Below are 23,691 nucleotides of genomic sequence, written 5' to 3'. Positions count from 1 at the left end.
ATCCAGAATCCATTAAAATTTGAAGTCTAGGGCTGGCAGAGTAGCTCAAGTGGTAGAGCATCTGCCTAGCAAGCATGAGGCCATGAGTTCAAACCCCAGTACCACCAAAAAAAATTAAATTAAAAGTCTAGGGACTGAAACTTTAATTAAGCTCATGAGATAAGTGGTAGTCCTGAGTTGGCCCTTATTGGAGAGTCCAGGCTTAGAAGTCTTGGGATGTCATATATTAGAAACTTAGTTCCCAGGTGGCCAGTGATCATTGATAAAATTCTTCTCCCTGTCTCTTTTTTTCAAGTTTTAGCAAGAATTTATTTTACTATCACAGGATAAAGTATGGAGAAGTGGGGAGAGAAAGAGAAACATTTCTTGTTCCCTGTGCAGGAAATGGAAACAAAGAATCCCTTCTCTCTACTTCTTTATCATGAGATCTACCATACTTATGGAGGGTGGTGCAAACTTTATATTTTAAAAAACAAAACAAAAACATATCTGTGAAAGAAGTAGAACATGAATTTCTCAGGAGCCTCATTGACTGCATTCCCCTTTTCTCCCCAGAGAGAAGGCTGTTCTGATTTGTGTTAACTGTTGTTTCCTTGCTTTTATCTATTGGCATAAAAAGTAGATACTGGGGCAAGGCACTGTGGTAGAACGCTATAATCCCAGCTACTTTGGAGGCAGAGATAAGAAAATTGAGGTCCAAGGCCATCCAGGGCAAAAGCACTAGGCCCTGTGTGAAAAATAATGAAAGCAAAAAGGGCTGAGAATGTGGCTCAGGTGGTAGAGCACTTGCCTAGCAAGTGTGAGGTGCTGTGTTCAAGCCCCAGTTCCACCAAAAAAAAAAAAAAAAAGAATAGAGACTGTACTTCATGTTCTATTAAATGGATAAATATTTTTCCATCTTGGTTGGTGGAAATTTAAATAGTTTCCATTTTTCTCAGGTTTTTGTTTTTGTCCTTCAATTATAAGCAGTTTGGCCAAACATTTCTTATACATGTCTCCTAATAGACATGGGGAGTTTTTTTATGTACCTAGGAACAGAATGTTGAGTCATATGTTGCACACGTGTTTATTAGGTAATGCACAAAATGGTCTTCAAAGTGGTTGTAGCAGTTCACATTCCTGCCAGCAGGGCATGAGTGTTTCCATTGTTCATTCTCTACAGCTGGATTGCTGTCATCAGGCTTTTTTCCCTTGTAGTAGCCATCATGCATTAGTATGTCACTGTAATGTACTGTGGATTTTCCTTACTACTGGTGAGAATGAGTAGCTTTTCACTTGTGTATTAATAATTGGACTTTGAGTAATTTATCCAGTTTTCTATTGGATTGTTGGTCTTTTTCTTATTCAAAGGCATTCTTTATAAGACTTAGATATAAACCCTTTGTTATGTAAGTGTTAACAAATATCTTTTCCCAGTTTGTGGCTTATGGTTTCATTTTCTTTTTAGTATCTTTTGACCAATATTAACTTAACTTGAAGATGGTCACACTTACCATTCTTTCTCTTTGTTTCTACTTTTGATGCCTTCAGTATTTCTATAATAGTAACACAAAGATTCTCTTCTTCAGAGGTGTCCACATATTGGAATAGTTTGTGTGAGGAAGAATATAGAGGACTGGGGAGTGGCTCAAGTGGTAGAGTGCTAGCCCAGCAAGTGTAAGGCCCTGAGTTCAATCCCAGTACTGCCAAAATAAGTAAATAAACTCTGTTAATTTTTAAAACATATAAAAATATTCAGGGATTCTTTTTTATTGCTTTAATAAGTTAAAATTCTGTCGGTATTTTTCTATCTAAATTTTCAAATATTTAGCATAATGTTCATTAAATTTTTATCTTTTAACTGTCTAGAGCATTTTAAGATATGACCCTGTGTTCATTCCTGTTTTTATTTGATCCTTTTTTTCCCTTAAAAAATCTTGCTGTAAAGTTATTAGACTTTCTAATCATTTGGAAAAACTTACATTTGCTTTTTAAAAAAAAAGTACTCTTATGTTTACATTCCTGGATTTATTTTTAGGATTTTTGATTTCCTTTTTTCTCATTCTTTGCATTTATTTTGCTGATCTTTTTGTAACTTCTTAAAATATTAGTTCATTAAACTTTTATTGTTCTTTTTGGTAAACATTTAAAGTTAAAATTTCCCTCTCAGTAATGCTCTTGTATCTCCACACATCATGATATATAATATTTTTAATATTAGTCTTAATTTTTTTGTAATTTTATCTTTAAATTCTTCTTTGTCCTGTGAATTGTTTGTATATTTTAATTTCCAAAGGGATTTTCTCTTTGTCCTTTTGTTTCTAGTATAATTACACAGTACTCAGAAAATACTTTATGTACATAATTGAAATTATTGAGACTTGTAATTTGGTCTCATCTATTGTGAGTTTTTACAACTGCTCCATGGGTAGGTATCCCCAAAACTAGATTTTGGATCACTTAGGTGCAGGGGTCCATACGTGTCTATTATATAAGCTTGTTCATCATGTGGATCACATCTTCTTTATCTTTCTTTGATGTTTAGTCTACTGGTTATTGTTAGAGATATAGTAAAAAATCATCCACCATGTACTTTCAGTCTATGTTTTTAGGTAAAAATGAGTTTAAACTTGTTATATCCATTTTAATGTAAGAAATATAATTATTTAAGTAGACCCAACTTTTGACTATTGGTTCTTTATGGTTCATAGATTCTGGTTTTTAAATTTTATAAAATATTTCATATTTTACAGTTGAGACAAAAAAGGATTTTATTATCATATTTAGCAAGTCATGGTTAAAAATACTCATGTCACTTGACCTTGCTAAGTCATCTTTGGGATACTATCCAAAAGAAACAACCAGAAGTAGGTAAAAAGCTTTATGCACTAAAATACGTATTCACAGTAGCAAAAAATAAGAGCAAACATGGGTTCTAACAATAGGAGAGTGGCTAAGTGACAATATGATGGTATATTCTATTGGCATTAAAATAATTTAGAAGGACTTTATGATAACACTGTAAAGTTACTATGTCACCATTAAGTGTAAATAAAGATTATACTCCAGATAATTCCAATTACTTTAATGCCAACCATAGGAGAGGTTCTAAAAGGAAATATCTCCAAATAGTAGCATTGGTTAGCACCCAATTAATATGTAAAAACTAAATTTAAAAAATAGTAACAGTTTGGTAAAATTTGGTTTTTCCCCTTCTCTTCTTTTTATAGTTTCCATATTTTCTTTAATATTCAAATTTCTTTTACAGTTAGGTAGGGAAAGTGAACTTAGAGATATGGACAAACAAATACATTTCTAACTAACATTTGAGTGTCCATAATTAGTCTTCCATCCTGCTATGTTGCTCTTTTTTATTGCTGATAGTTTTTAAATATCAAGACAAAAGGTCATTTAAGTTGTGTTGATATGGTGATATATAAAGTACAAGCTAATATTTAAGATACTTATCTTACTGTACTTTCTCTCTCATAGGAAAAGTGTTAGAAGACACCCAGGGCATTACTTCTATGGTTTGTAGTCACATGAGCCCCAGGACAAATCCAACAGTTCTTGAATCCTTCAGCTTACATTTGATGGAGTTTCCAAGAAAATGCAAAGGAAGTGATTCTGACCCATCTCAATGAGTGAATTGTTGCTGTATCCTCCTGAAATCTTTGACTCCAGGGAAAAAAGAAAAAGATTACTATGTAAGTCATTATTTGTAAATGTATGGTAACTTGGTGATTATTTATCCACCCAACTTCTACCTGTCATTGATTGACCTGGAACCTTTCCATCCAACTCTGATGATTGTTAAGTATTCAGGAGGCTCAACTGGAGTCTGAAAGAGATGTAGGTAGACGAAGTTAATTTGCTTAGTATGATTAATTTGCTTAATATGGTCACAGCTAGATAGTTGCCTTCTGTTTCAAAAAAACAGAATTACATCTGTGTGTTAGGTTTAAAATAATAATTGCCACTTTCCACCTTACTCATCATTTATATAATAACCGACCCTTGATTATCTTGGTGAGCTTAATAATATGAAACTCTAATTTCCATATTTATTAAGTCAAGTAGATAATGAAGTCAACATTGAGAATATTTACTATCTGCATGTTTATTTTTATTGTCTACTGCAGCTTATAGCCTGAAATATTCTTTAACAGCCTCCCCAAACCTAGTATTTATATGGTGAAAACACCAGAGCAAAATAAAGGTAGAAACTCTTCCTAGGATGGCACTTTATAGAAGTATAAAAGTTGGTTGTAGTTCCCCACCATAAGTGAAGGGGAAAGTCCTGAGTTAGGTGAACAAGATGAGAACATAATGAAACATCCAAGCTTTAAAAAAAAAAAAACTCAGTTCTTCTCAATATACTTTATAGTTTAGCTTCAATTCCTAAGACAACAGAATCAGTGTTACTCAAATGTAAGTACCAAAGCACTTCCCAAGCCACTTATAAATAAGTGGAAGATTTCCTAGTGGTTTTGGTTGTCTGTACTCTCTTAATCTCTTCCATTAATATGGATGCTGATGAAAATTGCAGTGGACCAAATTGACAGTCTATTCAGAGCCATTTGCCGTTTTCATCAGTTGATCGTCCCTACTTACCTTGAGCAAAAAGTAACTGTTAGTCCTTCTAATTTTCTCCCTTGTTCTTCAGAATCATAAACACCACTGTTCTTTCTTATTATCAAAATGAGATTGTGGCTATTGAAGTTAGACTAGCTACTATACCTAATAGAGTTTTATACCACATAGCAGCCATGGCTGAGACTTTATAGTGGTTTGAGAGGGTGAATAGAAAATATAGTCAGTCCTGGGAAAAATATTAGATGCATGCAAAGAAACGTGCTGGGACAGATTATGATTCATTGGCAGCAAGCAACAGTAATTAACTGCCCACTTCCTAGAAAAAAGCTAAGACTCAGAAATGTCATGAAGCTTGCCTGACATTCCACAGTGTTAGAATGTCTGTTCTTGGTGTGGTATGTTCTTCACTGATTAGGGTAGAGTATTTGTAGCTTGAGGGCAGTCTTTTGTCTGTTTCTCAGCATGACCCAAGGCCTCCTTCCTTCCAGGTCAGGAATCATGACAGAAAAGGTGGAAGAAAAGCTTTGCCAGCATCCCTTTACCTATCTTCTTTCAACAAGGATAGACATATCAGCACCTAGTGGCAGCAGGTAAGTCTGAGATTGTGTTTGTCATATTCCCTCCCCTACTTGATGAAAGTGCAGAGTGGAAGTAGAGAGATAGTATACATCCCAGAGACTTAGGGCATGAGAGCCAGTCAACAGATAGTCTAATTTCATTATGTAGCATTAATTAAACATTAATGAGTGTTTAAAATTGTTAAACAAAGAAGAATGTATGAGAATGATCACCCTTCCTGTGGAACTGTTGGTTTTGAGTGGAGGATTGATTCTCTTAAAGGATCTTTGACGAAGAGTCTGTGGGATGTAGTCATTAAACACCAAGAATCTACTCTGTAGGCTGGAGGTGTGGCTCCAGCAGTAGAGCACCTGCCTAGCAAGTATGAAGTCCTGAGTTCAAACCATAGTACCACCAAAAGGAAAAAGAGAGTGTCACCTACTATGTAGATTAAGAGGGAAAGAAACAGATAAGACACAAGTAAGTCATACAGGTTGGAAAGATACAAATTTTTGTTATATATCTTGGTAACTGCCATAAAATGAAGCTGGGTACTATGGTAACAAAGTTTGGCATTTAATTAGACTAAGCTGAGGCTTAATTTTTTTTTCTGTTTAATCACATTTTAAAAGTATCTATATGATATGCAGTTGTATAATACAGTTTGAAATATATATCCACTAGTCTACTTTCTAGCTCTTTGCATTTGCCTATTTCATATATATCAGACAGGTAGAATCAAATGATATTTGTCCTATGTGACTGGCTTATTTCACTGACAAGGTTCATCCATATTGTAGCATGTGTGAGAATTCCATTCCTCTTTATGGCTGAATATATTCCATTGTATGTATACATAACCATGTTTTGTTTAGCCCGTCATTTGCTGATGGGCACTTGGTTGTTTTCACTTTTTGGCTATTGTCAATAATACTTCTATGAATGTTAGTATGCAAAGGCCTGTTTGAGTCCCTGCTTTTAGTTATTTTGGGTATATACCTGGGAGTGGAATTGCTGTGTTCTAAGGTAATTCCATTTATTTTGTGGAGTTTGGCTTCATTTTTAAGGAACTGCTAAACCATTTTCCTCAGTGACTGCATAATTTTACATTATCCCTCTAGCAGAGTACAAGGGTTCCAGTTCCTCCTCATCCTCACTGATACTTAATTATGTTTAGTTTTTTAAAATTACAGCCATCCTATAGATGTGAAGTATACAGTACATTTGGAATTAGCATGGAGGATGGCAGAAGGTGGAAAGCCTTGTGCAGGCAAGGAGAACATGTGGGGAGGCCCTGCTGAGAGTCGGTTTTCCCAGCATTGGTCTAAGACAGTAGCCTTGGACAGGAAGGGTAGGGATATATGATACATTCAAAAGATGGAGGGATTTGGGACACATCTAAAAATGGCTGTTGATTGAGAGAAAAGGAATATAATAAGTGTCCATGTCTTCTAACTTAAGTTTCTTGATGGAAGATGGTATTTTCCTTCACTGAGACTGAGGGGAAAAGTTCAGTTTTGGACAGAGTAGGAATGGTGGCATGTTTATGGAACCTTCAGGCCATGAGAATCTGGAACTCTGGGTTGACATCAGGTGGAGTCAGATGTCATTACTCTACAAGCAGTAATTTCAGTGATGGGTGTGGATGCCATGACCGGTATATGTGTGGTGGGAAGACCGGGGGCCAAGGTTATGCTCTGGAGTACATTGATCCAATGACAGTAAAAGGAGAGGGGACCCGTTCACAAAGTGAGAGGGGATGGCTCTGGCATGGGAAGGGAATCTTAGAAGCTACAGGAAGCAAGTTTCTAGAGGGGTGCACATGAAAAGTAGCAAATCTGCAGACTATCTTGAGAATGCGTCTGCTTCTAATTTCTTTTTTTGCTGGTACTGGAGTTTAAACTCAGGGCTCTCTACCCCTGGAGTTATGCAGGCCCCCAGCTCTGCTTCCAACTTCATTGGTCTTTTTAGGGAGAATGCCTACATTTTATTCAAAATGCAGTGAAAGTAGTTGACAGTTCCTTGAAAACTTCCCCTGTGTTTTAAAATAATTGTGTTGCTAATAGTGTAAGATGCTATGAAGAAAATGTATCTAAGTAAAGCAAATGCTATTAATATCAGAAAACATTAAAATCCATTTGTGAAAAATTATGACTATAGTTCACATGCCTGAATGAAGACAATGCATAAGTCACAAATTTATTAATATCTAGGTTTGTGATATTTATTAATATCTATGTTTGTTTGTCTAAGATCATGTCTTTATTCTCCCAGAGATGACTGGATTTCAAAATATATCTGAATTTCACTAAGGAGATAAGTTCACTCAATGAATTCATTTGCTAAAATACCAATAGTCATAGCAAAAACATGATATGAAAAAGCCATTTACCTTTTAAAATTGAAGTAATGTATATATGTATATAATTCCAGACTGTTAGGAAGAAAATCATTCACCTGCATAATTATTTTCTGTTTTATCCCTTAACATGAAGTCAAGTTAAAGAACAAAATGGGGAAAGAAGCTGACTTAGTCTAACCCTTTTTTTGCTTCAGAGAAGGTGTTTGGTTTTCTATAGAGTAGCCACACAGCAGACCGACAATGAGGAGAGAAACAGTGAGGCACAGTGGGTGGCAGGCACACTAGTCACACAGGTTGAGCTGCACTTGGCTTCCTATTAGTTAATGACCTTAAGCAGTCATTAAGTTTACCCTGCTGGTTTCTTCATCTGTAATATGGGGATGGTGATAATTATATCACTGAGTTGTGAGAATCAAGTAACATATGTGAAAATATTTTTGAAAAACTATTCATTATTTAAATGGCAAGAAGGAAAAGGACCATTTGGTTATGCTTTTATCTTAGTTGGGTTTTGTGTGTATGTCTGTGTGTGTGTGTGCATGTGTGTGTGCGCGTGTGTGGTGCTGAGGGTTGAACCCAGGGCATTGCACATGCTAGGCAAGCTCCCTACCACTGAGCTACATCCCCAGCCTTATTTCTATGGAAATTTTACTCTTTCTCAAAGTTGGCATGAGATCTCTTTTAGATAGCACACCAGTTATAGTTCATTGTCGTTAACATGGATCCTGTTGCCTATCAGCTTTAGAAAGTTGGTCATGTAAGTGTAGTGATCAGGGCATTAGGTGCTCAAAATAGCATTTGTAGTTAAAGATTTAAGAGGAATTTGGACACTTAGACTTAATCTCATGTTTACTTCTCTCTCAAGAATTACGGAAAAGCATTTTAAGGAAGTTTAATATTTGTAGAATGAAAAATGGCAAACAAGTAAAAATAAAGTTGTTTAGATACGCTGAATTGTGTCCTGATGGTACTTGGTGGGTGGAAAATGTTGCACGTGCACGCACACACACACACACACACACACACACACACACACACACACACACGTGTACCTTTAGCCAAAGCTATAGACCTTGGGAAGATAGAATGGAATTGTGAGTGGTAGGTTTGTCTCATTTGTTATGCTCTAAGAAGTAATGTTATCAGGGACCTATTACTCTTCATTTCTATTTACTTGAATAGCACTGTGACTTTTGGACCCTATAAGTTCCTCTGAGAATAGTTGTTTATTAGAAATAACGAGTTTCTTTAAATCCTAGAGAACAACTGATTCTTGCTGTACGCAAATCAGAATTACTTATGTGGATGGAACATCAGATGAAATCCACATCATAACTTCTTTGACAATTGTTTGAACATATTTTTTCAACAACCGCGACCCATTTTTTTTCTACATCGGGCATCATGGCTGGATCTGAGTTTTATATTTTCTCTGTTTAATCTGTTTTATGATGTGATTCTGCAAAACACTGGCATGGTTCAAAATAGTGGTAACAATGTATAGAAGTAAGGGCCTGAGGGCTGATAAGTTAACAAGCAGAGAAGTGGCCTCTGGATAGTGTGCTTTTCCTTAACAAAACCCTCCAGAAATCTTTTCAGGTGGCTCCTTCAAGTAAAGTACCTATCTAACACTGATCATCCTATCCTCCTCTGAGAGTCCTAACTCCAATCACTGTCATCCACTGTTCTCCACAGTGCTCTTGCTCATCTCCCTACAATCCCAGGTAGAGCACCCTTCTTCCTGTCCCTTCCAAGAGTCCATTACCTCTGCCTGTGTTGATAGGTAACACTAGTAGAAAGAGGTGATCATCTAGAAAAAGTGTGATTATAACATTCTTTTAATCATAGCACTTTAACCTAAAAGTTGACCCAGGAATAGACTGATTTATGCCACTAGTATACGTAGATAACAAAATTTTATGTAAATGCACATACAATTTGAATTCCATCCACTTTATCCCACAAGTCTACATTTTGTTCCAGGAATGGCACTGCTGAGGGCGAGTGCCATCTTCTACTGCCACTTACCCTCTTTCCCATCAAATTGCCCCTTAGACTCTTCTCATATAGCAGTCTGGAGCTACCATGGTGCCAATACTGTAGGAGAAAGAGACAAATGTTTACAGGAAGGGTGAAAAGTAAAACAGAATTTTTTGGGGGTGCTGGGGATTGAACCCAAAGCAGCATAATTCTTAAAATTTAACGTACACTTTTTTCCTTTGCTTCATTTTACCATCTATGGAAGTGTCTTATCATCAAGTCCTTGTTAGTAGTGTCTCTTATAACCAATGGTGTCTACAGTTAATGAAATATGGTAGCAACATGAAAGGTACTGAGAGAGGGGAATGGTTAATCATGAAATAGTCAAAATAACTTGGCTGTGTTTTTTTTTATTTTTAAAAATTTTTTAATTTATTATTTTATTATTCATATGTGCATACAATGCTTGAGTCATACCCCCCCACAATCCACACCCCTACCCTTACCACCCACCCCGCCCCCTCCTTTTCCTCCCCACCCCCTCGATACCCGGCAGAAACTACTTTGCCCTTATCTCTAATTTTGTTGAAGAGAGTATAAGCAGTAATAGGAAGGAACAAGGGTTTTTGCTAGTTGAGATAAGGATAGCTATACAGGCAGTTGACTCACATTAATTTCCTGTGCATGTGTGTTACCTTCTAGGTTAATTCGTTTTGATCTAACCTTTTCTCTAGTTCCTGGTCCCCTTCTCCTATTGGCCTCAGTTACTTTTAAGGTATCTGCTTTAGTTTCTCTGTGTTGAGGGCAACAAATGCTAGCTAGTTTTTTAGGTGTCTTACCTATCCTCATATCTCCCTTGTGTGCTCTCGCATTTATCATGTGCTCAAAGTCCAATCCCCTTGTTGTGTTTGCCCTTGACCTAATGTCCACATATGAGGGAGAACATACGATTTTTGGTCTTTTGGGCCAGGCTAACCTCACTCAGAATGATGTTCGTCAATTCTATCCATTTACCAGCGAATGATAACATTTCGTTCTTCTTCATGGCTGCATAAAATTCCACTGTGTATAGATCCCACATTTTCTTGATCCATTCGTCAGTAGTGGGGCATCTTGGCTGTTTCCATAACTTGGCTACTGTGAATAGTGCTGCAATAAACATGGGTGTGCAGGTGCCTCTGGAGTAACCTGTGTCACAGTCTTTTGAGTGTATCCCCAAGAGTGGTATTGCTGGATCAAATGGTAGATCAATGTCTAGCTTTTTAAGTAGCCTCCAAATGTTTTTCCAGAGTGGTTGTACTAGTTTACATTCCCACCAACATGGTAAGAGGGTTCCTTTTTCCCCACATCATCGCCAACACTTGTTGTTGGTGTTTCTAATGATGGCTATTCTAACAGGGGTGAGGTGGAATCTTAGTGTGGTTTTAATTTGCATTTCCTTTATTGCTAGAGATGGTGAGCATTTTTTCATGTGTTTTTTGGCCATTTGAATTTCTTCTTTTGAGAAAGTTCTGTTTAGTTCACTTGCCCATTTCTTTATTGGTTTATTAGTTTTGAGTGACTTGAGTTTTTTAAGTTCCCTATATATTCTGGTTATCAGACCTTTGTCTGATGTGTAGCTGGCAAATATTTTCTCCCACTCTGTGGGTGTTCTCTTCAGTTTAGAGACCATTTCTTTTGTTGAGCAGAAGCTTTTTAGTTTTATGAAGTCTCATTTATCTATGCTATCTCTTTGTTGCTGTGCTGCTGGGGTTCCATTGAGAAAGTTCTTACCTATACTTATTATTTCCAAAGTATTTCCTACTCTTTCCTGTATCAGCTTTAGAGTTTGTGGTCTGATATTAAGATCCCTGATCCATTTTGAGTAAATATTGGTATAGGGAGATATACATGGATCTAGTTTCAGTTTTTTGCAGACTGCTAACCAGTTTTCCCAGCAGTTTTTGTTGAAGAGGCTGCTATTTCTCCATTGTATATTTTTAGCTCCTTTGTCAAAGACAAGTTGGTTATAGTTGTGTGGCTTCATATCTAGGTCCTCTATTCTGTTCCACTGGTCTTCATGTTTGTTTTTGTGCCAGTACCATGCTGTTTTTATTGTTATTGCTTTGTAATATAGTTTGAAGTCAGGTATTGTGATACCTCCAGCATTGTTCTTTTGACTGAGTATTGCCTTGGCTATTCGTGGCCTCTTGTGTTTCCATATAAATTTCACGGTAGATTTTTCGATCTCTTTAATGAATGTCATTGGAATTTTGATGGGCATTGCTTTAAACATGTAGATTACTTTTGAAGTATAGACATTTTTACTATGTTGATTCTACCAATCCATGAGCATGGGAGATCTCTCCACTTTCTGTAGTCTTCCTCAATCTTCTTCAGAGGTTTATAGTTTTCCTTGTAGAGGTCGTTCACATCCTTTGTTAGGTTTACACTTAGGTATTTGATTTTTTTTAGGCTATTTAAATGAAATTGTTTTCATATATTCATTTTCAGTTTGTTCATTATTAGTGTATAGAAATGCTAATGATTTTTCTATGTTGATTTTATATCCTGCTACCTTGCTATAGCTATTGATGGTGTCTTGGAGCTTCTGAGTAGAGTTTTTTGGGTCTTTAAGGTATAGGATCATGTCATCTGCAAATAGGGATATTTTGACAGTTTCTTTACCTATTTGTATTCCTTTTATTCCTTCTTCTTGTCTAACTGCTTTGGCTAGGAATGCCAGTACTATGTTGAATAGGAGTGGAAATAGTGGGCAACCTTGTCTAGTTCATGATTTTAGAGGGAATGGTTTCAGTTTTTCTCCATTAAGTATAGCGCTGGCTGTAGGTTTGTCATATATAGCTTTTATAATGTTGAAGTACTTTCCTTCTTTTCCTAGTTTTCTTAGAGCTTTTATCATGAAATGGTGTTGGATGTTATCAAAGGCTTTTTCTGCATCTATTGTGATGATCAAGTGGTTTTTGTTTCTGCTTCTGTTAATGTGGCTTATTACGTTTATTAATTTTCATATGTTGAACCACCCCTGCATCCCTGGGATGAAGCCTACTTGGTCGTGGTGAATAATCTTTTTGATGTGTTGTTGAATTCGGTTTGCCATTATTTTGTTTAGGATTTTTGCATCAATGTTCATTAAGGAGATTGGCCTATAGTTCTCCTTTTTGGAGATGTCTTTGCCTGGTTTTGAGATAAGTATAATACTGGCTTCATAAAATGTGCTAGGCAGTTTTCCTTTCCTTTCTATTTTGTGGAACAATTTAAGGAGGGTTGGTATCAGTTCTTCTTTAAAGGTCTGATAGAATTCAGCAGAGAATCCATCAGGTCCTGGACTTTTCTTTTTGGGGAGACTCCTGATTGCTGCTTCAATTTCATTTTGTGTTATAGATCTATTCAGGTGATTAATTTCCTCTTTGTTCAGTTTTGGATGATCATATGTATCTAGAAATCTGTCCATTTCTTTAAGATTTTCAAATTTATTTGAATATAGGTTCTTGAAGTAGTCTCTGATGACTTCCTGGACTTCCATGGTGTTTGTTATCTCCTCTTTTGCATTCCTGATTCTACTAATTTGGGTTTTTTCTCTCCTCATTTTAGTCAGGTTTGCCAGGGGTCTGTCGATGTTTTTTTTTCAAAGCACTAACTTTTTGTTTCATTAATTCTTTGTATGGTGTTTTTGGTTTCTATTTCATTGATTTCAGCTCTTATTTTTATTATTTCTCTCCTATTTGTTTTGGGATTTGCTTGTTCTTGTTTTTCTAGGAGTTTGAGATGTATCATTAGGTCATTGATTTGAGATCTTTCAGTCTTTTTAATATATGCACTCATGGCTATAAATTTTCCTCTCAGGACTGCCTTAGCTGTGTCCCATAGGTTCCAGTAGGTTGTGTTTTCATTTTCACTGACTTTCAGGGACTTTTTAATTTCCTCTTTTATTTCATCAATGATCCATTGTTCATTAAGTAATGAGTTACTCAGTTTCCAACTTTTTCCATGTTTTTTGCCTTTACTTTTGTTGTTGAGTTCTAGTTTTATTGCATTGTGATCAGATAGTATGCACGGTATAATTTCTATTTTCTTATATTTGCTGAGGCATGCTTTGTGCCCTAGGATATGATCCATTTAGGAGAAGGTTCCATGGGATGCTGAGAAGAATGTATATTGTGTAGAAGTTGGATGAAATGTTCTGTAGACATCAAGTTGGTCCATTTGATCTATTGTATATTTTAGATGTTGAATTTCTTTATTGATTTTTTTGTTTGGATGACCTATCTATTGATGATAATGGGGTGTTCAAGTCTCCCACAACCACTGTGTTGGAGTTAATATATGTTTTTAGGTTTCAGGGGATGTTTGATGAAATTGGGTGCGTTGACATTGGGTGCATATAGGTTGATAACTTTTATTTCCTTTTGGTCTATTTCCCCTTTTATTAGTATGGAATGTCCTTCTTTATCTCTTTTGATCAATGTAGGTGTGAAGTCTACTTTGTCAGAGATAAGTATCGCTACTCCTGCCTGTTTTCGGGGGCCATTGGCTTGGTAAATCTTCTTCCAGCCTTTCATCCTAAGCCTATGCTTATTTCTGTTGGTAAGATGGGTCTCCTGTAAGCAACAAATTGTTGGATCTTCCTTTTTAATCCATTTCGTCAAGTGGTGCCTTTTGATGGGTGAATTAAGTCCATTAACATTAAGTGTTAGTACTGATAGGTATGTGTTGATTCCTGTCATTTAGTTGTCTTAGTTGTTTGAAGGTTTGATTGTGTGTAGCTAAGTTGAGGTTACTTTCTACTTTCTTGCTTTTTCTTTTCCTGTGGTTTGGTGCTGCCTGTCCTTTCATGGTTATGTTGGGTTTCACTTTCTGTGTGCAGAATCCCTTGAAGAATTTTTTGTAGTGGTGGCTTTGTGGTCACATATTGTTTTAGTTTCTGCTTATCATGGAAGACTTTTATTGCTCCATCTATTTTGAATGATAGTTTTTTTTATTGTTTTATTATTCATATGTGCATACAAAGCTTTGGGCATTTCTCACCCCTGCCCCCACCCCCTCCCTAACCACCCACTCCGCCCCCTCCCTTTCCCCCACATCCCCTCAATACCCAGCAGAAACTATTTTTCCCTTATCTTTAATTTCGTTGAAGAGAGAGTATAAGCAATAATACGAAGGAACAAGTGTTTTTGCGGGTTGAGATAAGGATAGCTATACAGGGAGTTGATTCACATTAATTTCCTGTGCGTGTGTGTTACCTTCTAGGTTAATTCTTTTTGATCTAACCTTTTCTCTAGTTCCTGGTCCCCTTTTCCTATTGGCCTCAGTTGCTTTTAAGGTATCTGCTTTAGTTTGAACGATAGTTTTGCTGGGTAAAGTATCCTGGGTTGAAGTTATTTTCATTCAGTGCCCGGAAGATCTCTCCCCAAGCTCTTCTTGCTTTTAATGTTTCTGTTGAGAAGTTTGCTGTGATTTTGATGGGTTTGCCTTTGTTTGTTATTTGTTTTTTCTCTCTTACAGACTTCAATATTCTTTCCCTATTTTCTGAACTTGTTGTTTTAATGATGATATGTTGTGCAGTAGTTCTATTTTTATCTGGTCTGTTTGGTGTTCTGGAGGCCTCTTGCATCTGTATGGGAGTATCTTTCTCTAGATTTGGGAAATTTTCTGTTATTTTGTTGAATATATTATGCATTCCCTTTGCTTGAACCTCTTCTTCTTCAATGCCCATGATTCTCAGGTTTGGTCTTTTGATGGAGTAGGTGAGTTCTTACATTTACTTTTCACAGGTCTTGAGTTGTTTAATTAATAGTTCTTCAGTTTTTCCTTTAATTACCATTTCATCTTCGAGTTCTGAGATTCTGTCTTCTGTTTGTTCTATTCTGCTGTATTGGCTTTCCATTTTGTTTTGCATTTCTATTTCATTATTTTTTCTGAGGTTTTCCATATCCTGGGTGGTTTCCTCTTTAATGTTGTCTATTTTTGTCCTGAGTTCATTTATCTCTTTATTAATCTTGTTCTCTGTTTCACTTTGGTGTTTATACAGTGCTTCTATGGTTTCCTTTATTTCTTCTTTTGCTTTTTCAGATTCTCTATTTTTGTTGTCTTGGAATTTCTTGAGTGTCTTCTGTACATTTTGGTTGACCCTATCCAGTATCATCTCTATAAAATTCTCATTGAGTACCTGCAGTATGTCTTCTTTTAAATAATTCTTGTGGGCTTCATTGGGTCCTTTGGCATAATTTATCTTCATTTTGTTGGAGTCTGGATCTGAGTATCTCTTTTCTTCATTTCCTTCTGGTTCCTATACTTATTTTTTGCTGTGGGGAAACTGGTTCCCTTGGTGTTGCTATTGTCCTTGTACTGTGTGCAATTAAGTATTTTCTAGCTTGTAATAATAATACACTGGTGGTATTTAGAATGGAAGGGTGAGAGGAGATGGAATGCAAAGATTTTAAAGAAAAGGGAAAAAGAAATAAACAAGTAGAAAAAAACAAAACAAAGAAACAAAAAAAATTTCAAGGATATAAACAGGGAGAGATAGTGTACTAATCAACAGTAAGCTGAAAAGGCATTAGAAAGACAGAGAGAGGATTGAAAAATAAAAAGTAAAAAATAAAAAATAATTAAAAAAAAGAAAAATCTCCAAGTTCAAATGCAATAAAGTTTCAGTCTTAATAATTCTGGTGTTCATTCCTCAGCTTCCAATCCTGGAGATGGTGTCTCAGAAGTAGTTCTGTTGTCTCTTCAAAGGGGAAAAAACCAAACCAAACAAAACAAAAAAAACCCACAAAGTGTCCCAAGTTCAAATGCAAAACAGTTTCAGTAAGTTTTTCAGCATGCAGGTGTAGTTCAGTTGTTGTCTCATCAAAGGAAGGGAGAGGAAAAAAAATGAGTCTGGAGACAGTTCTGTGAATGGCTATCTGAGAATATGGCTCACCTGTCTGCTGCTGTCAGCCTGCTGTTGCTGGAGGCATTATTTATGCAGATCTCAGGAGTGAGCTTAACACTCACCTAGCCCATCAGGCTATGTTTACTTAGAGTTCTCCTGGGCACAAGTACCATTGCTGCAAGCTTTCCCCTTTCCAAGCACACTGGGGGATGTGACACTACACCAGCTTTCTCAGGCCTGCGTGTTTATTTACAGTTCCCATGGGAAGTGGTCTTCCCCCTCTCCTGTGGAGTTTTCCTTCCACTGCTGCCTTCTCTGTCCCAGCTTGTTTATTTACAGTTCCGGGAGGGACTCCCCTCCCCCCACTGTTCAGCATTCAGGGCACCCCACCCTCTTTGGTACATGTCTTTATTGTTGTTGTTGCTTGTTACTCAGTTTCTCTTTTTTTCCCTGGGTGGGGGTCGGTCTGTCCGGGGGGCTATGCTGATCTGGCTCAGGGTTGTCTGTGGGAGTACCACATACCGCTTAGCTCACCTTACGGTCCACGCCTTCCCAAGCTGTCTGGGTGCTGCCGACGGCCTGAGGGCCCTCCTGGTTTCTCCATTTAATGTGGAGTGGAGATTCTCTGCGCAGGCTGGAGGTATGGAGGGGTCAAAATTTTGCCTCTTCTCGGTGGTTTTGTCTGTAAGGTGTATATCCAACGTCTCTCCAAGATTTTACTTTAGGAGGCATGCTTTCTGCTTCCTCCCTCTAGCCACCATCTTGGAATCCTCCCCTTGGCTGTGTTTTAAAGATTTATTTAGGATTTTCCCAAGAATATAAAAGGGAAAAACACTGCAACTTTAGTAAAGAAGGAGGCATGGAAGAGATGTGAGACAACACAGTGTGTTTAACAGTCAGCAAGTCATTTTGGGCATTGCTGATGTACAGTGTTTTCTGCTGTCTGGAACAGATGTGGAAGGATGAAACTGGAGAGGTAGGCATAAGCCAGGTCATGGAGAGCCTTGAAATGTAATTAGGGAGCTCATGGTTCCTTTGAGGTCATGCACACACTGAACAGTCTTATACAGTGGGATGTGATGAGAATGATAATGCTGAAAGTCGTGGGTAGCACAGACTGGAAGAAGAAAACACCAAAAGGGATATCAGTTGAAAAGGCTTGGAGAGGAGTAGTACAAAAATCCTAAAGTAAGGTAGTGACTGAGTAGATGGAGAGGAGAAGACATACTTAAGAAACATTTTAAGAAGTGGAAGCTACAGGAGTTCATGATGATTTAGCTCTTCAGGGTGACAAAGGGTAAGGATCTCGAGTGAGTCTAGTTGTGTCACAAATCAAGACACAGTGTAGAGAAGGAAGAACAAACTGGGATGATGGAGGAAGGAGGCATGAATGTGGGGTAAGCTGAAGAGAATGCATTCAGTTTGAGATTTCTTGAGTTTTAGGTTTCAGTTTCTTGTGACATGCTTAGGAGCATGATTCTGGAAAGTATGAAGAAGGTTTTCTTTTTTTTTCTTTATTCATGTATTCATATGTGCATACATTGTTTGGGCCATTTCTCCCTCCTGCTCCCTGCCACCTCCCTCTTCCTCCAACCCCCTTGCTTACAGGCAGAACTGTTCTGCACTCTTCTCCAATTTTGTTGAAGAGAAGACATAAACAATAATAAGAAAGACAAAGCGTTTTTGCTAGTCTGAGGTAAGGATAGTTATACAGAGAGATTCCTAGCATTGCTTCCATGCACAAGTGTATGACAACCCGAATTGATTCATCTCTACCTGACCTCTTTACTACTTCCCAATCACCTTCCCTTACTGACCTCTGTCACTTTAAGATTACTGTATTAGTTCCTCTGCAGTGGGGACATCAAACACTTTCAAGTTTTGGGTTTCCTCCCCATTCCTCCTGTATGTGCTCTCTCCTTGTCATGTGACCCAAGTCCAACCACATTACTGCATTTGTCCTAGATCTAAAGTCTACATATGAGGGAGAACATACAATTTTTGGTCTTCTGAGCCTGGCTAACCTCGCTCAAGATGATGTTCTCCAGTTCCATCCATTTACTTGTGAATGGTGAGATTTCATTCTTCTTTATGGCTGAGTAAAATTCCATTGTGTATAAATACCACATTTTTTAAATACATTCATCAGTAGTGGGACATCTTGGCTGTTTCTATAACTTGGCTATTGTGAATAGCACTGCAATAAACATGGGTGTGCAGGTACCTATGGAGTAACCTGAGTCACATTCCTTTGGGTATATCCCTAGGAGTGGGATTTCTGGATCATATGGCAGATCTATGTTTAGTTTTTTAAGAAGCCTCCATATTGTTTTCCAGAGTGGTTGCACTAGCTTGCATTCCCACCAGCAGTGTATGAGGGTTCCTTTTTCCCCACATCCTTGTTGGTGGTGTTTTTGATGGTAGCTATTCTAACAGGGATGAGGTGGAATTTTAGTGTGGTTTTTATTTGTATTTCCTTATGGCTAGAGATGGTGAGCATTTTTTCATGTGTTTTTTGGCCATTTGAATTTTTTCTTTTGAGAAAGTTCTGTTTAGTTCACTTGCCCATTTCTTTATTGGTTCATTGATTTTGGGAGAGTTTAGTTTTTTGAGTTCCCTGTATGTTCTGGTTATCAGTCCTTTGTCTGATGTATAGCTGGCAAATGTTTTCTCCTACTCTGTGGGTGGTCTCTTCAGTTTAGAGACCATTTCCTTTGTTGTGCAGGAGCTTTTAAATTTTATGTAGTCCCATTTGTCCATCCTTTCTACTAGTTGCTGAGCTGCTGGGGTTCTATTGAGGTAGTCCTTTCCTATACTTATTACTTCCAGAGTATTTCCTGCTCTTTCCTGTACTAACTTCAGAGTTTCAGGTCTGATAGTAAGGTCCTTGATCCATTTTGAGTTAATACTAGTACAGGGTAATAAACATGGATCTAGTTTCAGATTTCTGCAGGCAGATAACCACTTTTCCCAGCAACATTTGTTGAAGAGTCTGTCTTTTCTTCATCGTGTGTCTTTGGCACCTTTGTCAAAAATAAGGTGGGTCCTCTATTCTGTTCCACTGGTCTTCATATCTCTTTTTATGCCAGTACCATGCTGTTTTTATTGCTGTTGCTTTGTTATATAGTTTGAAGTCAGGTATTGTGATACCTCCAGCATTGCTTTTTTTGCTGAGTATTGCCTTGGCTATTTACGGTCTTTTGTGTTTCCAGATGAACTTTAGGGTAGATTTTTCAATCTGTGATGAATATCATTGGGATTTTGATGGGAATTGCATTAAACACGTAGATTGCTTTTGATAGTATAGCCATTTTTACTATGTTGATTCTACCAATCCATGAGCACAGGAATCTTTGCACCTTCTGTAGTCTTCCTTGGTCTCTTTCTTCAAGGGTTTGTAGTTCTAAAGGAAGTTTTAATAGCCCATGGCTTCTAAGCAGTTGTAAGTCCCTTTGAGGGAAGGGGTCTCTGAGGGTGGGCTGCAGAGTGAGAAGAGACCTTGGTGTGCACCAGCATGTAAGGATGGAGGACCTGGGTAAGGAAACTGAAGGATGGAGCAGAGCAGGAGTGGTCACAGAGGCCAAGTGTGAGAGAGGAATGTCCACTGTTGAGTTTGACACAGGAGGGGTAGGGGACCAGCAAGGAATGGCATGAGAAGGGTGATTCTTACTAGAATAGCAAGGATTTTGAAAGGTTGATTTAAAGATGGAGAAATGCCTGGGAAATGAAAAGTTCAGTGGCAAATGCATGCTTTCAGGAGCCTGCTGAGAAGGGGAGATGGCAGCAAGAACAACAGCAGCACTAAAACTAGAATTAGGAAAATAATTTTTTTCAGAGGAAAGGAACTAGAGCTCATCTCTAGAGCCATAATAACTAGTTTAACAAGGATGAGGTTAAGATGCTGCTGATGCCACCCAAATACCAGAGAAGGGTTTGCTTTGAACAGAAGAATGCCACCTCTGCCTCTGTGATCGGAGGAGGTAGAACAGCCACCATGGCTCTCAGACAGATGTCTGAGTTCCCAAGGGTTTCTGGAAATCAGTAAGTGAGGGTTTGGTCCAGGGCAATGGATGTGGTAAAACAAACCTGAATTTTACAAGGGCTTTTCCTGTTGACTGCAGCTCTTTCTTCTCTCCTAAGTGGTAACTGCAGGGCTGGAGTTGGGAGGAGTGCATTGTGTGCTTGCTGGGCTGAGCACCTCTCCAGGGAGCCTCTGGAGTAACCGTGAGTCTGTGGGTCTGCTGAATGTTAAATATAAAGGAGGTTCTTTCTCCTTTTAGAGAAGCTCATAGCCAAACAGAGAAGCGGAGGAGGAAGAAAATGAATAATTTGATTGAAGAGCTGTCCACAATGATCCCGTGGTGCAATCCCATCACACAGAAACTCGACAAACTCACAGTTCTAAGAATGGCTGTTCAGCACTTGAGATCCTTAAAAGGTGAGTGTGAGAAAGATTGTAGTGTCTAGTCTCTGATTGCTTTGTATTGTTGTTAGTGGCTATTGAGATGCTATACAAATATGTTTATCCATTTTGTAGACATTAATTTTGATTCTTGTCCATACATAGTCTGTATATAAAGAATATATGACATTTGATGTCAGAACACTTGGTTGTAATAAAAGATTTATCCCATTTTTACAGTGTGAACTTGAAAGGCATTTAAGACATTTGTACTTATGTTCCATGTATGACATAAAGAGAACATTACCTGCCCTTGTAAGTTTTGAAGTATAGTGTTATGTTATAATTTAAAAGTATTAGGGCATTTCTGTTCTCTGAAGAGGAAATATTCTTCAAGTCAGCAATTTCTCTAACATTTCATGCAGATTTGTCAGTAGTACCTTAAGATGCATCAGACTTTACTGATCTCAGTATTCTCCCGTGTAAGAGACATCAGGAAAGGAAGTCCTTAGCCCTTGCCTTTTGGTTCTGTGTATGTTTGTTGCTGACCTTAGCAGTTTCCTAAGATCATCAGATGGCTGCCGGCAGATTATGGTGTTTTGGTCCACAGCAGAATTACTTTAAAGACAAAAGGATAGTGAAATGATTTTTTTTCTCACTACACTCCCAGCAGTGTCTTTCAAACTAAGTGTTTGAGAACAGTTGTACCCCTGCCCCTGCCTACCACTCAAGTCTGTTATAAAATGTAATTCGTTACTGGGAAAATGACCAAGAGCTAGGATGATAGGAAAAAATTCATATTTCTTAAGTGACTAATTGCTTTTTTTTTTTGATGGGACTGGGTTTGAACTCAAGACTTCATGCTTGCAGAACAGGTGCTCTACTGCTTGAGCCACACCTCTAGTCCATTTTTCTCTGGTAATATTAGAAGTGGGATTCCATGAACTGTTTACCTGGTCTTACCTCAAACTTCAATCCTCCTGATCTCAGCCTCCCAACTAGCTAGGATTACAGACATGATCCACTGGTACCTTGCTTATTCTTAAGTTCTGTCCTCATCTCATACTTTGCTGATTAAAGATCTCTAGATCTGTCACATTTGAGTAGCCCAGCTCTGTAGGGTGCACTTTTATAGAGCTTGTGGGCATTTTTGTGTCTGTTATCTGCTACCATAGGCTGTCAAGTACAGTGGTTCATGCTTGTAAGTCCTGGTGGAAAATCCCCTGATTCAAAGCCTGGCTATGTGACATACTCAAATTACTTAACATTCTAATCTTTAATTTCCTTATCTCTAAAATAGGGATAATGCATTTGCCTCATGGGTTTGTTGGTAAGAATAAATAATGATGCATAGATGGGGGAGGTACAATGAATGCAATGATTCATTGATTGGGGAGGAAGTGGTAAGAGTATTAGTAGCTTTTATTGTCAGTTTCATCCCCTCCCCACCAGCGTACATCATGAAAAGGGAAAGGGTCATGTTGCCTTGTTTGTTTTTACTATTGGAAGTCTGAGAACACATATATTAGATCTCAGGGGCAGGTGTACAGAATATCCCAACATGCATGTGTTTAGCCAACCTTCCCAGAGCTTCAGCTCTACCTGCACTACCCTCGTTTTCTCTCTAGCATGTCCTCTCTCACTCACCTGGTCAGTGCACCCATTCTGGCAGATTTCCACCCAGGCTTCCCTAGCTCACTTCTACTGTGTGTTCTGTCAGCCTTGCTTCATGACAGACCTGGAAATGTCCCATGTTGCTCAGAATTGCTTCACTACTGTGCCCTGGCTTGACCCTTAGTCTGCACCCTTTATCCCATCCCAGCTCCTTCCTGCTTCAGTCCACTGCTGTGTCATAATAATCAGGAAACGTAATCTGGGTAATTCTTTGAGACCCAGGATGTAGGTAGATTCTGACAGAAGAACTCCTTTTGTTTTTGCCACACTCTTCAGGATACTACCAGTCTGAAAAAACTTTATCAAATCATAGTGTGAAGTGCTTTTGGTTTTCTGGGTCCCCCTCCTCACTTACGGAATCAGTAAGTGTGGGCTAAAGAGCTATCCAAGGGCCAGTTTGTGTTCAAAATGTCTCGGGGGAGCTATCCTTTCTCTCTCTGCTTCCTGGCTGCCATAAGGTTGAATAGCTCTACTCCACAATGCCCTTCACCATGATGAACTGCTTCATCAAAGGCCCAGAAACAATGGAGCCAGGTGCCATGAACTAAAACAAACTGTGGGCCAAAATAAATCCTTCCTCCCTTAATTTGTTGCTTAGGTATTTTTTTCACCGCATTGATAAAAAGTAGCTAACAGAAAATGGGTGCCAGAGAAATAGAGTGATTGTCGTGACTCCATGACCAGGGGTTCAGAAGTCTTTCGAATTGGGTTTTGGGAAGAATTTGGAAGGGTTTGGAGAAACGGTCTAGCAAAAGCCTGGGGTGCTAAGCAGAACTTAATGGATGATTGTAATTGAGCTCAGAAGACCAGAATGTCAACAGGACTGTGGACAGTAGACTGTGCTCCTGAGAAGGCACAGATTAGAAACATCCACCATTTTTGACTCCGTAAATGGAAAGAGTCAGGTAACACAGGAGAGACTATATTCTGAAGAGAGAAAGAGAGGAAGAGCTTCAGGACTCACAAAAGAGGTAAGAGGATGGCAGAAAAGCACAGAGAAACTGATGCAACAGAGAATGTAACAAATGATTCCATGCTTCCTTGGAGGATAGCGAGGGTTGGTGGGGGAGAGAATCTGAAGACACCAAAGATGCCATCACAAGGGAAGACAAACAGCCCTGGTGACAGACTGGAATTATACCTGCAATAAACTCACACCTCCTGCAAGCCTTAAACCTAATGCAGGGATTTGTGAGTCAGTGATTGTTCTGGTGGAAGGCTAGCCTCAATGAAGAAAGACATTCTGTTGCTCCCCCTTATCTT

General features: G+C 38.1%; 1 protein-coding gene across 1 annotated transcript in view; it reads left to right on the top strand.

The window, feature by feature from the left end:
• The window catches only part of Bmal2 (basic helix-loop-helix ARNT like 2), a 75,901-nt gene that overhangs the window by 15,080 nt on the left and 37,130 nt on the right, over nt 1-23,691 (top strand). The window contains 3 exon segments of the mRNA XM_074083053.1: nt 3,472-3,630; nt 5,048-5,165; nt 20,633-20,790. Of these exon segments, the coding sequence (XP_073939154.1) occupies nt 3,472-3,630; nt 5,048-5,165; nt 20,633-20,790 (435 nt within the window).

Source organism: Castor canadensis, chromosome 8 (assembly GCF_047511655.1).
Source record: "Castor canadensis chromosome 8, mCasCan1.hap1v2, whole genome shotgun sequence".
Taxonomy (NCBI): domain Eukaryota; kingdom Metazoa; phylum Chordata; class Mammalia; order Rodentia; family Castoridae; genus Castor; species Castor canadensis.
This window is presented reverse-complemented; position numbering and strand designations above follow the sequence as displayed.